The sequence below is a fragment of the Centruroides sculpturatus genome, unplaced genomic scaffold, assembly GCF_000671375.1.
Source record: "Centruroides sculpturatus isolate CEXI.00-Female unplaced genomic scaffold, Cexi_2.0 scaffold317, whole genome shotgun sequence".
NCBI lineage: Eukaryota > Metazoa > Arthropoda > Arachnida > Scorpiones > Buthidae > Centruroides > Centruroides sculpturatus.
In genome coordinates, this window is record NW_019384610.1 from 330,545 (window position 1) to 347,563 (window position 17,019).

At 30.6% G+C, this 17,019-nt stretch overlaps 1 protein-coding gene across 1 annotated transcript in view; it reads right to left on the minus strand.

The window, feature by feature from the left end:
* The window catches only part of LOC111625244, a 211,495-nt gene that overhangs the window by 13,455 nt on the left and 181,021 nt on the right, over positions 1-17,019 (minus strand). Inside the window, exons 14-17 of the mRNA XM_023368340.1 lie at positions 16,408-16,660; positions 9,066-9,517; positions 8,633-9,000; positions 4,866-4,963 (exon numbers count right to left, since the gene is read on the minus strand). Of these exons, the coding sequence (XP_023224108.1) occupies positions 4,866-4,963; positions 8,633-9,000; positions 9,066-9,517; positions 16,408-16,660 (1,171 nt within the window). The remainder of the gene's footprint in view (positions 1-4,865; positions 4,964-8,632; positions 9,001-9,065; positions 9,518-16,407; positions 16,661-17,019) is intronic.

Consider the following 17,019-nt stretch of genomic DNA (forward strand, 5'->3'; position numbering starts at 1 on the left):
AAATTAAGTTTTTTGTCATTTTATAATAATTAAAAATATAAAAAGTTTTTAATAAATATGACATCAGATGGCGTCACAAAAACTTTAAATTTTGCCGGAAAAGTTAGGTAACTCGTTGAATTTTTTCAAATATAAAATGTGTAACATTTTCATTAAATGATTATAATTAATTTAATTATTAACAAAACAGTTTTTTAGTAGCAAAGTTCTAGTTGAGAGATGTGTTGGTGCTTATTGACTTTAAGTACAGTATTCAGAAATTTTGTATTGAAAATCGAGAAAAACATTTAAAGTATCCTTCTAGAATAAACTACAAATATCATACAGAATCCTCCTTCAGTTTTATTATTTCGGAAACATTAAAAATATGAAAAAAATTTTTTAATAGACTCGTCACTAGAAAGCTCACAGTTTCAATTTAGCAATCCAATTGAAATATTTTTTACCTGTCACCGAACACTAAGTTGGTCGTGGGTTCGCGCCTCACAACGGGTTGGCTACGTAAAGTTTTCTGTATTTTCTTCACGTGTCTAAAACTAGAGACCAGTTTCCTCAATGAAAATCCTCTCGAGAGATACACCCATTTGGCATATATATTTAAGTAATCATATAAATTTGTCTATAAAGTCATAATTTAATTTTCACTTAAATTACTTTTAAAACTATAAATAAAGTTAAAAAATCAGGAAAAAACAATTAATATTCCTGAAAATTGTAAAGAGTTTATATAGATCCAAAATTTTAAGAATTCCTACAGTTTATCTACAATCATTCTGGAAAATTGCAACCCTGTATTTCTAAAAACGTAGATTTAAGTACTGTATTTATTAAACCAATTAAATTACAGTATATCAAACTTAAAAAGTTTTAAATAAATCAGACATCAATATTAATTAAAATATTATAAAATGTATTGTACAATTAATTCGTTTGTAACCGTAAAAATTCAGCAACGAGTTTCGTAACCTAGCGGCAAAAAATTTATAATCGTGGTGGCACCATCTGTTGTTATGATATTTTATTTTTAAAATTTTTATATTATTAATTATAAAATGGCAGAAAGCTTCATTTTGAGGATAGGGATGAATTTTATAAAAAAATTGTAAATGATAATAACGAGTAAAATCATTACAGTATGTCCAACTCTACTTGAGATAAAACACGTGCCTCCCTCTAGCTTCACACTAGCTTGATCTCTACACACCAAAATTTCATGGCTTCAATCCCTCTAATATACAAATATCCCTACCAAATCTCCCCAATATACACAGACACGCATCCATACGTAGAAAAGAAATTCCCAAATATTTTTGCATTTCTGGACAAGATAAATGTACCTCGAAACATCTTTTGTTTAACCTAATTTTCAAATACCTGTAATGCCGCCATTTTATAATTAGTCTACGAACATTCACATTAATTTGCTTCTCGTTAAAAAGAAAAAAAATGACATTCACACACTTTTTAATTTTCACGCGACAGTAATCGAAAATATATGCAAATGAAGCCGACATTAAGAAGTCCATTTAAACACTAATTACGAGGATGATCCTTCACTACTTTAACTTGCAATTCAAATCGTTGGTATTGAAATTGCCTCCTACTAAGACTAGAAAATAACTCTTAAAGTTTAATAATTCTGTTAAATTGCTTTGCAAAATTAAAATGATCGATTGATTGTGATAAAGCTGAGTGAATAATTAAACTAATAACAATTTCAACGAATAATTTTCATAATTATAATGAAATAAAACACATTTTAAATGTGTAAACAAAGCATCTTTAATGATAAAATAAAGAGCAATTATCTGCCCAATAATTACAAATTTTTGGTAATAAAGTTTATGAATTAATAGATATTGGATTAGAAAATGAGAGGGAAATATTTTAAAGTTATTATTAGATTTATTACAGTAAAACCTCGACATAGCTCTATCCCGTTACAGCGCTAATGAACAGATCTTTCTCATAACTATTAAATATCCGTCTCTATCTCTGAATCACCAAATATAAGCTTTTGCATTACAAAGGAAACTCTTGCCACGATATCTCAAATTTGCTTGCAGATCTCATTACTTTATATAACTTAATTTGTATTGTTAAGATTCTCTGGTTTAGCGCCACACTCGATTTATTATCGATTTCGGATGAGAACAAATGATGGCGCTGTATCGATGTTTGACAGTACATTAATTTTCAAATTATTAAGAAACTGTTAACGATTGGTTTCACAACATCCAATCAGGCATCACAGATTTAACTATTTATTACATTTATTAGCTAATATAATAAAAACAATGGCCTTGGTGACTAAAATGTAACGTACAGTACATTTACTGACCCAAGTATTTACAATAATGAAACTGCAATACACAATAACATTGTTCAGACTAAAGTTAAGAGGGGGTAGGATTTATGGGTGGTTGGTGATCGGAACCCACAGTATTATTTTCCCGGCTCTGTTAGGTTATATATACTGTAACAGAGGGAAAGTTTGGCGATCGGTCAAAGAATGACCCCCCAAGATTTTTACATTTTGGACTCAGAGAACCTTGAAACGTCGAGAAATTCAAATAATTCGGGATTTTTCTGAATGTATGGATGTTAGTGTGTGTGGAAGGGGCATGATTTTGTTCACCCTCTTTGTGGTTTTTGTCGAAAAGTTTTGAAATTTTGGAGGGAGATTTGTGTATTAGGGGGTTTCATGCTGTTAGATTTTGGTAAAGGTCGAATGGGTGGGGAGATAAAGAGGGTCGTCATATCTCGAGTAGGTCGGACTTACTCGAGATATTTGCAATTTTTTATAAAACCCATCCCTACATTCAAAATTAAGCCTTTTGACATTTTATAATAATTAAAAATATAAAATTTGGTTTTATAAAATATGGTACCATACACACGGTTTTAAGTTTTGCCAGGAAAGCTAAGCAACCTATTGCTGGAGGTTTTTTTCCAGGGTTTCGAAGAATATTCATGCCAAGTTTGCTGCGGATACGTTGATCGGTATAGAACTCTTTGCTTAATTAACAAGCATCTTTATCTATCTATCTATATATATATAAGTGAAATATAGGGACACACACGTCCATTTATATATATATATATCTAATAGGTAAATGTCTCTTCAATCCGAACAAATTTTCGGTAGACTTTCTCACAGCTTTACAGGTTATAAAACTCCTTTATTGTTTACATATGCATTTCGGGCAAGTTTGATTTTCTAGCCCCTCTTCAGTGCTACAAAACAAAATTCATATTGAATTTACACAAAAACAACTCGAGTAGAAAATGTTTACAAGACATAAAAAGACATTTTATAATACCTTAAGATACTCCACATGTTTCATCATCCTTTTCACAGTACTTGTACTATAAATTTGTTATGTTTTCTGTGAGAAGCCAAGGACGTAGAATAAGTTCACGCCGCTTACGGGCACTCGATCGTGAGATCGGCTCTCGTAACTTTTTTATAGGAGAAACAACAATTAACACCTCAATACTACTTCCAGCAGTCAAAAGATTTTAATAATCTAACGTTTTCGGCCATCTTTTAGAGGCCCTCTTCAGGATTAAAAAACAGTTCTATCTAACAGTTCTATTTTTATAGGAGGATGGTAAATACGTGAAACCGATCTAGACGGCGAAGTCCAGATCTATGTCAGGATTCCTGGACACCAGTTAATCATTTATTTTACACGCGGATTAACACGCGTGAGGGGTCTGATTCAGAGATCGAGGTGACATTATATTAACTAATAATAAAAGGAATTTAATAAACATATATATATGTTTATTATTTTGTGTCTCATTCATTTGTAACTCATTAAGTTGAATTCATTGTGTCTCATTCATTTGTAACTCCATTTGTATAGTTTTATATATATATAAAACTATACAAATAGAGTTACAAATGAATGAGACACAATGAATTCAGCTTAAAATATATGTCGAGAGAGAAAGCTCACAATTTCATATTAAAACATACAACCTGTTAGTAGTCCTCCTTTTCCTCTGTATGTGACGTATTTACTTCTCTCCGGGGTTTCTCTGCCTTCTGTTCATGGAGAGATCAACTTAACTGAGAATATTTATGTCCATGGAAGTAAGCCTTTTGTATACTGTATTTGCTCATAGCATAGGGCGTTGGCTTTTAGGAGCNACAGGTTAAAAATCTCCTTTATTGTTTTTCACATATGCATTTCGGGCAAGTTTAATTTTCCTGCCCCTCTTCAGTGCTACAAAACAAATTCATATTGAATTTACACAAAACAACTTTATAGTAGAAAATGTTTACAAGACATAAAAAGACACTTTATAATACCTTAAGATTTCCCACATGTTCTTTCATCTTTTTTACAGTACTTGTACTATCAATTTACAATGTTTTCAAATTTATAATTTTCTCTTAAGGGTGTTTTACATCGAAATCCGTACCATTATGCTACACAACTAATTACAAATTATAATTATTAGTAACATTTTAAATCACTTATTTATAACAAATTTTTTCCTTTAAAAAAATATTTACTAAAAAAAATACATACATGTTTTTCTTTAAAAGTGTCACAACAATAACAGAGTAGTATACGTTGTATAAACTTTAAAAAGGTTCAACATACAATAAAATTTTCACGACAATGTATAATCTTAGAAATATAAACTATTGACTTGTTGCGCCCCCTATCATGTTATACCATTGCTGGTCGATTTGCATGCCATTGGAAATGTTTATTAAATTATTACCATTGTATTTCATTATTTCTATATGTTCTTTGAATTTACGTTTATATATATTTTTCTCATAGTGTAGGATTTTAATATTATTCCTATCTATTTTGCAGTTACTATTTTTGATGTGGTTATACCAAGGTGAATTATCATGTTTTAATCGTATGGCAGCTTCATGTTCTTTTATCCGTAATTCCAATGTTCGACCCGTTTCACCCATGTATTCCCCATGATTCTGACAGTCACAATTAACTTTGTAAACAGTTCCAGTTTTTTTCAATTTATCAGTATTGGTTTTGTATTTTCCTAATGTATCTTTATAAATTTTATTTGAGATTTTATTGTTCAGAGATGGGGCCAAAACTATATTGTCTTTTTTAAGGAATTTAGAGCAATTATCATAAATTAGCTATGTAAGGGAAGAATTTGTAATTTTTATCTTTTTTATTTTTTACATTAAATCTATTATTGTAGTATTGTGTATGCCATTTTTTAAAAGGTATTTTGGATAACTATTAAGAATGAATTTATAATCTAATTCGTTTAATTCAGTTTTGCGTTTCTTTTTACTGGTAGTTCTAGTATATATCTTTTTTAATTCCATTATATATGTATTCTTTTTTATACTTTCTGGGATATATGAATAATAACTGATTGTTTTGTTTACATTGGATGGTTTTTTATAAGTTTCAAATGAATATTTTTCTTTTTCTTTTGTTATAGTTATGTCCAAAAAATGAATTTTATTGTGTTTTTCTAATTCTAGATCAAATTTTATATCCTGGTTTATGCTATTTATTGTGTTTAAAATTATTTTCTCATTTGTTATCTGATTATTAAAAATTAATAAGTAATCATCCACGAATCTCATTACAGTTTTCACCCCAGGAATGTTCATGATTTTATTTTCAATATCTTTCATTACTAATTCTGCAAGTTTTGGACCCATCTTTGACCCCATGCTAACGCCATCTGTTTTTCTGTAAAAGTTATTATATACTTTTATATATATAAACGTTGCTGTTGTTCCAGCAAAAATCTTATTTTCACTTTACCGAGTGCCTAGTAGGTAATGTGCAGATTACCTAAATACTGTACACATTACCTAGGTAATTTGAGAAATACAATTTTAGCAACTTTAACGGATCACCCTAGTTAATGTGCAGATTAGCTAGATAATGTGCACATTAACGGATTTCGAGCTTTAGCGGTAACATATATATATAAATTATCTTAAAAATCTAAAACATATTCCAAATTCAAATGATAAAGTTCAATTCTGAATAATCGTTTCTCAATTTAACGGCATGCATTTCTTTTATTTAATGCAGTGTTTAACACGAAATGTAAGATCTTTTATTGTGTTGACAATTCCCTTATCTAACTTCATGTTAATTCTTAACAGAATTTTAATTAGATCTTTATTTTCTTTCTATTATCTAACGTTATCATTTTATTGTAGAAAATTCTACAATAAAATCGTCAACAAGCATATAGCTTAGGATTAACAAATCCTACATTAATACTATTTCTTGATATTTTCATTTTAAAATGCTGTATACGTATGTATAATATAATAAATTCATATTTTATATACGTACATATATAAACGTTGCTGTAGCGCTCCCTAAATAGCACTATCCTCATACAGGGCCAATTAATACTTGCGAATCTTCCCAAAAATGCTGTATACAAACAGAGAATATTTTAGTATCCGTAAATTATTAAATATGTGAATTTTTTTTATTGGAAACGTTCAATTCAAGTAATTTTCAAACTCCCAAAATTGTGTTTAGAACTCATATACCACTGTATACACAACATAATTCTTATTACAGTCGAACCTCGATAGATCGCACTCTATATTGCGCCATCGTCGTATAGTGTAAATGAATCTTCCTCATTACCATTAAATACTAATATCCTTTGTTATATACAGTCGACCCCCCTATAACACAGTAGATACGTTCCGGTTTTTATGAATCCATTTTCTACGAGTCCAGCCAATCACAGCCCGTCACGTATGCAGTTTACGGAATACGGCTATTTGAAAGGTTTCTTCCATAAAATTAATCGATTCTAGACTAATTTGACTCAACATTTCCAAAATACGGATAATTTTTTGGGACTAATCCATATAAACTATGCTATAAACNAGGGTCTTATAGACCTATTAATAAATTATTAAAGAAAACAAGTTCTAAATCTGGCATACAGATTTAGAACTGTGTAAGCCGGAATAGCACGGTACGAATATTTTTTCCAGTTTGGTAGGTTTCCGTTTTAAACAGGTTTTACTGTATACAGGTATCCCTATATATACGCGGCTTTACCAGCTGTCTTAACTTACATAACTTATTTTGATTAACGCGTTTTTGAAAGAAGCAGTAGGATCGAGGGATTAATTAACCGCGTTAATCAAGGGATACCTGTATATATTTTTAAAGAAAAACACCCAAGAAGTGTCAAAAGTAATTTTGTATCATCAAGAAAAGCAAATTTATATGAATTGATTCTTCAATAATATCCTAAATTTATATTTTATTCCCTTAAACATAATAATACCTTCAAAACCGAAACTTGAACTGTAAGCAATTCTTGTCCTTTAATAAAATTGTTGAAAATCCCATTATTGTTAGTAACAACACGAGTCTACAACTTCTTTTTTGATTAATTAGCACCTTTGTATCGGCTTTATAATGCGTGAAAAGCTTCGCATTCAAAGAGAATAATCATTGTTTGACACCAAAGTATTCAGAATATTTTTAAAAGGATATGACATTGAGAAATTTAACGCATCAATTCCTTTGAATATCATTCTCGTCTAAGAGAAAAAAATTCTCTTAATCTTTATTGTTATATTTTCTACAAACGAATTCTTCTCATTCATCAAAAGATCATTTTTTATCCATTGTAAAATGGTAAAAGAAAAGCCTGTTGCTTTACTGTAAACAATAGATTAAATAAATATTTTATTGCTAAAAACGTTAATTTTTTTTAATATAAGAGTTTCATATTCAAGAAAATAAAAATATGGGCCCTGTTAGTTTAATGTAGAATAAGCTTAAAACGAATTTATATATTTATTAAACATATGTCGTCCTCCGCGATATTGTGACTATATCAAACATAAAAATTTAACGCATATTATTGACGGATGAACTTGTTTCAAAGACGATTCGTTAATGAGTTAAGACGTACTCGTTTCTCTGTAATAATGTAAGTTTTTACGTCACTTGTTGTAATGGGAAGTGCAAAATGATGCAAAATTGACGTAATAGGGTATTCTACATTGACTCTTTTTTAAATTTAAAAATCATTTCAAAATATATTTAATTTATGAAATATTAACAGGTTATCTTATAAAAACTCCAATACTACAATTCATTCATTAATTCTTAATAAAAGGTTAATGACGATAATGGAATTAGTTTGATCTGATGGGTTTGATATAAATCTAATGGAAATAGATTTATACTAAATTAAACATCCCACGTTCACAAGATTGAACCTAATATGCTGTTTAATTAATTTATTAATTACAGTGTATATTTTCAATTCTTTAAATACAATATTTCAGAAACTTAAAAGAAATATTACCCAGATACAAAGGGCCAACAAGGTCACTTGATCCGGACCGGACACAAAAGGGCACCCAAAATTTTGATTTTTGTGTTATAAATTAAATTTTCTTTTAATATTTTTATATTGCATTGAAAATTTTAATTTTTATTTGTATTTATTTTACTTATATATTTTCATGGCTTCTGGAGGGAGGTGGCACTCATCCAGATTTCATTTGAGATCCTGGATGGTGCAATATTCCACTCACTTATTATTTTTCTAATGAATTAACTGGTGGAGTTTTTGTAAGATATAGTGTATGTTCTGTTGCAATTTAAACGATCTCACCTGTAGTTATGTTATAACTGATATGATACTTAATAGGTTGCTTTAAGAATGACGTGGTCGAGAAAAATCGAAGAATATTCAAAGTCGACGATATATTTCGGTAAAGTTTACTAGAGGGACATATTATATTGAAAGTTTCTCCGTAAGGATCTTCGATGACTATTTTTCCTTCGCATCCTCTAGTTTGCAAATCATGATGTAAATATACCGAATTTATTCGGTAACCTAGAGGCACTATAAGATTCTGAATGAAGTCAACATCCATGGGAGGATCAAGTGGAAAATTCAAGCTATACAAATCTCCCATATTTGAAGTTATTTTCTCGTGCCTTGCGTAACTTTCCACCTTGGAATGGTTCCCTAAAAATCGAAAAAAAATTCAACATAATTTAATTTAAAAAAAATACATAAAATTTACAACTTACAGATTCTCCACGTAATGTTGAATCCCGTATTGCCAAGTGTCGTACCCGAATTTGTGTGGAAGTGAAAGTCGAGCACCTCTCTATAAGAAAGGAATGTGAGACCCATCGGAACAGATGTAGAATTTCCACACAAAATAATCGTTCGGGATTGGTCTAGACTGATCTTTAAATAATCGTTAGAGCAAATATCCTGACCATCTTGGCTACCAACATGGAAATGGGTGAGGGTGATGAGTATTCTAGAAGACGAAGATAGATTAAAGAAGCAGTCTAATCCTGGAAGATATCGCCGTGAAGCGCTTGGTAAAACGATGTAAGATGACGTTTTATGTAATTCTCCACAGCTGTCTCCGATTACAGATTCCCATCTTAAGACGAAACCACTTCCAGTCACGGAGTAATCAGAATGAAATACCAAATACACAACTGGCTGTTCGGAAACGTAGTTAGATCTGAAAAATTATTCGTTATAGATTAGCGGAAGGATCATTTTTTGATATTACATTTTACCTTCTTACATTTGCTATATACCTAATTATTCGTATGTAAAAAATGTTTACAATAAAACTTCGTTAAGTCGAAGTTTAAAGGGTAAAAAAATTTCGACTTCGAGTTAAACAGTTTCGAGTTAACAAGGTTTAGACCCCATTTTCTCAAAATTTTGCTAGTTTTAAAAAAATATATATTTTTAATTATGCAAGTTTATTATATTTTGATTAAATGTAGTCTATAAAGATTAATTATAACAATATCAATTATTGAACTTCATTCTACAGTATTTCGGAAAGCAAATGTATAATAGAAATCAGTATATAATGTAGTCTCCTCGTTTTGCTGCAAAAATTGGGATACAAAGATTGTACAATACCTTTTAAGATTTTTACATTTTTGAACCTATGACATCTTGAACGTCGAGAAATGCAAAAAATTTTGGGAGTTTTTCTGTACGTATGTGTGTATGTGGGAGGGGGCACGATTTTGTTCACCCCTTTTGAAGCTTAATAACTCCTGTCCTCTTTGTCAAAAATTTCTGAAATTTTTCATGGAGGTTTGTGTATTAGGTGGAGAGAGAAAGTTGTCTCATATCTCAAGTAAGGTCGGACTTGACGAAGATTTTACTCGTTATTAGCATTTACAATTTTTTATAACATTCATCTCCACCCTCAAAATTAAGTTTTTTGTCATTTTATAATAATTAAAAATATAAAAAGTTTTTAATAAATATGACATCAGATGGCGTCACAAAAACTTTAAATTTTGCCGGAAAAGTTAGGTAACTCGTTGAATTTTTTCAAATATAAAATGTGTAACATTTTCATTAAATGATTATAATTAATTTAATTATTAACAAAACAGTTTTTTAGTAGCAAAGTTCTAGTTGAGAGATGTGTTGGTGCTTATTGACTTTAAGTACAGTATTCAGAAATTTTGTATTGAAAATCGAGAAAAACATTTAAAGTATCCTTCTAGAATAAACTACAAATATCATACAGAATCCTCCTTCAGTTTTATTATTTCGGAAACATTAAAAATATGAAAAAAATTTTTTAATAGACTCGTCACTAGAAAGCTCACAGTTTCAATTTAGCAATCCAATTGAAATATTTTTTACCTGTCACCGAACACTAAGTTGGTCGTGGGTTCGCGCCTCACAACGGGTTGGCTACGTAAAGTTTTCTGTATTTTCTTCACGTGTCTAAAACTAGAGACCAGTTTCCTCAATGAAAATCCTCTCGAGAGATACACCCATTTGGCATATATATTTAAGTAATCATATAAATTTGTCTATAAAGTCATAATTTAATTTTCACTTAAATTACTTTTAAAACTATAAATAAAGTTAAAAAATCAGGAAAAAACAATTAATATTCCTGAAAATTGTAAAGAGTTTATATAGATCCAAAATTTTAAGAATTCCTACAGTTTATCTACAATCATTCTGGAAAATTGCAACCCTGTATTTCTAAAAACGTAGATTTAAGTACTGTATTTATTAAACCAATTAAATTACAGTATATCAAACTTAAAAAGTTTTAAATAAATCAGACATCAATATTAATTAAAATATTATAAAATGTATTGTACAATTAATTCGTTTGTAACCGTAAAAATTCAGCAACGAGTTTCGTAACCTAGCGGCAAAAAATTTATAATCGTGGTGGCACCATCTGTTGTTATGATATTTTATTTTTAAAATTTTTATATTATTAATTATAAAATGGCAGAAAGCTTCATTTTGAGGATAGGGATGAATTTTATAAAAAAATTGTAAATGATAATAACGAGTAAAATCATTACAGTATGTCCAACTCTACTTGAGATAAAACACGTGCCTCCCTCTAGCTTCACACTAGCTTGATCTCTACACACCAAAATTTCATGGCTTCAATCCCTCTAATATACAAATATCCCTACCAAATCTCCCCAATATACACAGACACGCATCCATACGTAGAAAAGAAATTCCCAAATATTTTTGCATTTCTGGACAAGATAAATGTACCTCGAAACATCTTTTGTTTAACCTAATTTTCAAATACCTGTAATGCCGCCATTTTATAATTAGTCTACGAACATTCACATTAATTTGCTTCTCGTTAAAAAGAAAAAAAATGACATTCACACACTTTTTAATTTTCACGCGACAGTAATCGAAAATATATGCAAATGAAGCCGACATTAAGAAGTCCATTTAAACACTAATTACGAGGATGATCCTTCACTACTTTAACTTGCAATTCAAATCGTTGGTATTGAAATTGCCTCCTACTAAGACTAGAAAATAACTCTTAAAGTTTAATAATTCTGTTAAATTGCTTTGCAAAATTAAAATGATCGATTGATTGTGATAAAGCTGAGTGAATAATTAAACTAATAACAATTTCAACGAATAATTTTCATAATTATAATGAAATAAAACACATTTTAAATGTGTAAACAAAGCATCTTTAATGATAAAATAAAGAGCAATTATCTGCCCAATAATTACAAATTTTTGGTAATAAAGTTTATGAATTAATAGATATTGGATTAGAAAATGAGAGGGAAATATTTTAAAGTTATTATTAGATTTATTACAGTAAAACCTCGACATAGCTCTATCCCGTTACAGCGCTAATGAACAGATCTTTCTCATAACTATTAAATATCCGTCTCTATCTCTGAATCACCAAATATAAGCTTTTGCATTACAAAGGAAACTCTTGCCACGATATCTCAAATTTGCTTGCAGATCTCATTACTTTATATAACTTAATTTGTATTGTTAAGATTCTCTGGTTTAGCGCCACACTCGATTTATTATCGATTTCGGATGAGAACAAATGATGGCGCTGTATCGATGTTTGACAGTACATTAATTTTCAAATTATTAAGAAACTGTTAACGATTGGTTTCACAACATCCAATCAGGCATCACAGATTTAACTATTTATTACATTTATTAGCTAATATAATAAAAACAATGGCCTTGGTGACTAAAATGTAACGTACAGTACATTTACTGACCCAAGTATTTACAATAATGAAACTGCAATACACAATAACATTGTTCAGACTAAAGTTAAGAGGGGGTAGGATTTATGGGTGGTTGGTGATCGGAACCCACAGTATTATTTTCCCGGCTCTGTTAGGTTATATATACTGTAACAGAGGGAAAGTTTGGCGATCGGTCAAAGAATGACCCCCCAAGATTTTTACATTTTGGACTCAGAGAACCTTGAAACGTCGAGAAATTCAAATAATTCGGGATTTTTCTGAATGTATGGATGTTAGTGTGTGTGGAAGGGGCATGATTTTGTTCACCCTCTTTGTGGTTTTTGTCGAAAAGTTTTGAAATTTTGGAGGGAGATTTGTGTATTAGGGGGTTTCATGCTGTTAGATTTTGGTAAAGGTCGAATGGGTGGGGAGATAAAGAGGGTCGTCATATCTCGAGTAGGTCGGACTTACTCGAGATATTTGCAATTTTTTATAAAACCCATCCCTACATTCAAAATTAAGCCTTTTGACATTTTATAATAATTAAAAATATAAAATTTGGTTTTATAAAATATGGTACCATACACACGGTTTTAAGTTTTGCCAGGAAAGCTAAGCAACCTATTGCTGGAGGTTTTTTTCCAGGGTTTCGAAGAATATTCATGCCAAGTTTGCTGCGGATACGTTGATCGGTATAGAACTCTTTGCTTAATTAACAAGCATCTTTATCTATCTATCTATATATATATAAGTGAAATATAGGGACACACACGTCCATTTATATATATATATATCTAATAGGTAAATGTCTCTTCAATCCGAACAAATTTTCGGTAGACTTTCTCACAGCTTTACAGGTTATAAAACTCCTTTATTGTTTACATATGCATTTCGGGCAAGTTTGATTTTCTAGCCCCTCTTCAGTGCTACAAAACAAAATTCATATTGAATTTACACAAAAACAACTCGAGTAGAAAATGTTTACAAGACATAAAAAGACATTTTATAATACCTTAAGATACTCCACATGTTTCATCATCCTTTTCACAGTACTTGTACTATAAATTTGTTATGTTTTCTGTGAGAAGCCAAGGACGTAGAATAAGTTCACGCCGCTTACGGGCACTCGATCGTGAGATCGGCTCTCGTAACTTTTTTATAGGAGAAACAACAATTAACACCTCAATACTACTTCCAGCAGTCAAAAGATTTTAATAATCTAACGTTTTCGGCCATCTTTTAGAGGCCCTCTTCAGGATTAAAAAACAGTTCTATCTAACAGTTCTATTTTTATAGGAGGATGGTAAATACGTGAAACCGATCTAGACGGCGAAGTCCAGATCTATGTCAGGATTCCTGGACACCAGTTAATCATTTATTTTACACGCGGATTAACACGCGTGAGGGGTCTGATTCAGAGATCGAGGTGACATTATATTAACTAATAATAAAAGGAATTTAATAAACATATATATATGTTTATTATTTTGTGTCTCATTCATTTGTAACTCATTAAGTTGAATTCATTGTGTCTCATTCATTTGTAACTCCATTTGTATAGTTTTATATATATATAAAACTATACAAATAGAGTTACAAATGAATGAGACACAATGAATTCAGCTTAAAATATATGTCGAGAGAGAAAGCTCACAATTTCATATTAAAACATACAACCTGTTAGTAGTCCTCCTTTTCCTCTGTATGTGACGTATTTACTTCTCTCCGGGGTTTCTCTGCCTTCTGTTCATGGAGAGATCAACTTAACTGAGAATATTTATGTCCATGGAAGTAAGCCTTTTGTATACTGTATTTGCTCATAGCATAGGGCGTTGGCTTTTAGGAGCTTGTATGGATTTCGTCTGAATACTCTGGAATCTGTTGACGAACTCCTCAGGGCGATGTGGAGCCAATATGGGAGACATCTCTCCTCTATGAGATTTTCTGACGAACTCCCCGAATTCGATTGAACTTCTCATCTATCTTCTGATTTACGACCAATTATCAGTCGAGACTTTATCCACGTGAACGGATGGGAAGAGGAGAAATGAGGGGTAAACAGTTTCCATCAAAGCAAGATTTTTAGCAGATAAGGGAAAAACAGAGGATACTCATACTTCCGTCAAAGGAAGTGACTCTCCTAGCTGTTTTCCCACGCTAGAAAAAAGTTATTTTTCCATCAAATTGGAAGAATATTTTTCGGGAAAGATTTTACTTTCCTTTTAAATTATTAATTTAGACCCGGAAGCTATTCGGATCTCACATTTCTAATTTATAATGTCTTTGACAATTTCCATTTTTTCTCTTAAGGGCGTTTTACATCGAAATCCATATCATTATGCTACACAACTAATTACAAATTATAATTATTAGTAACATTTTAATCACCTATTTATAACAAATTTTTTTCTTTAAAAAAGGTTATTTACAAAAAATACATACATACAGGTTTTCTTTAAAAGTGTCACAAAAAAACACACAGAAGTATATGTTGTATAAACTTTAAAAAAAGGTAAAACTGACAATAAAATTTTTACACGACAATGTATAATCCTAGAAATATATAAACTATTGACTTGTTGCACCCTCTATGATGTTATACCATTGTTGGTCAATTTGCATGCCATTTGAAATACTNGCACTTTGGCTACTTTTTGGGCTATATATTATTTATAAATATATTAGTTGAATAAAAATGCACTTTAAAATGGTGTTTCGTCGTTTCTATTAATTACAGACCCAAATAAAACAAATATTTGTGTTTTTCAAATAAATTTTTGTTTGTCTCTTTTATAATAAATGAATTTATCTATTTCTAAATAAAAATTGAAAGTGTCTGTAGAAGTAATTTTTTAAAATATTCTTTTTTGTGGTAAACTTTTAATACTTATTACTATAATCTAGACATGTTAATCCTTAAATATACTTATATATTTAAGGATTGAGCCAAAATATACTTGTGGCCCAAAACTCCATGACTTCTTTCAATGTGGCCCAGGGAAACAAAAAGGTTGGACACCCCTGATATAGATTATTCTGGAAGTTAAGGTTATTCCGGAGCGGAACTCGAACCCACACTGGCAACGAATATGCACCGTAAACAGGGGTTGTGGTTTCGACTTCCATGTCGGGCCGACTTTTTATTCCAGAATATTCTAAATTAAATTGATTTATTTCTAATTATTAAATTTAACACGAGATGGCGGCTTAATAGCCCATCTTTAGCAAAATTCCAAAATATCTTAATTAATTAATTAGCTGTAATTTAGCCCAACAGGATTTTCACTATTCGTTTAATTAGTAGAGTTTATCGACTTGTTTGAAGGCTTACAGGTTATTAAAGCCTACAATATAAAACATAAACAATTCTCATGTATTAAATATAAATCAAAAATTAAGATTTATTTTTCTATTATTTAAGAAAGGATTAAGATACTCATTAAGCGTATTTGATTCCACACGAGTCGGCGATGACGTTTTACCGAATTATAGGGGTTTTTTTAGCATGTTTGTATGAATACTGTCACAATTTTTTCGCCGTGATATAGGAATCCGAACTATAGCAACCCGTATTATAGGGGGTCGAGTGTATAAATTACTGTACTGTTGAATCATTGTGTACCAAAAGTACACAATGATTCAATAGTACAGTAATTTGTTCTAGACGAGTAGTTCTCAACTGATAATACATGTTCCCCAGAAGTACGCAAGAAGGTTCGGTTAGCGTTTCATGTCAACACACAGAAGACGCAGGAGATGAACGAATAAAGAAAGGTTGAGAACCTTTGTTCTAGAAAAATATATTTTCAAGAAAAATAGACATATTTTTCTTGAAAACACTAATAAAATAGACATATTTTCTTACTTTTCATCAATTAATGATCCACAAAATCGTTTTCCTCTTTCAGCCAATCTCTCAGTTATCTCTAAATAGTCGTAGAGGCAATCTTCTTGCCACTCCACTTCTAAATGATCCAGGTTGATAACAATCCTTGATGCAGGATTACTTTCGATCTTTATTACGTAGTGCATGTTACTCGTGTAATGGGCTGGATAATTGACTGACGTCAAACGACCGGAATTATTTTTCAAAGTAGTGTTGAGATTGTCTGGGAGGACTGTCAAGTGTATACAAAAGTTTATTATTACTTAATAGAATATCTAGTTTAATTATAGAGCAATATTGTCAATAAATGGATTTTAATTTGTACTCACATACTCTTTTGGAGTTATACATTGGACTCACACAGATCTCGAGCAACTCCAAAGGAAAACAAGAACAACACTTACTAAGCATAAACAACATCATCCTAAATCTGCCACAGAAAGATTAACCCTTCCACGTAAAGATGGCGGACGTGGCCTGATTGACATAGTTAACCTTCACTACAAACAAATACAGTCACTGCGAGAGTTTTTCTACAAGAAACAAGAAACATCACAGTTACATAAAGCAGTAACTCTAGCAGACTCAAAT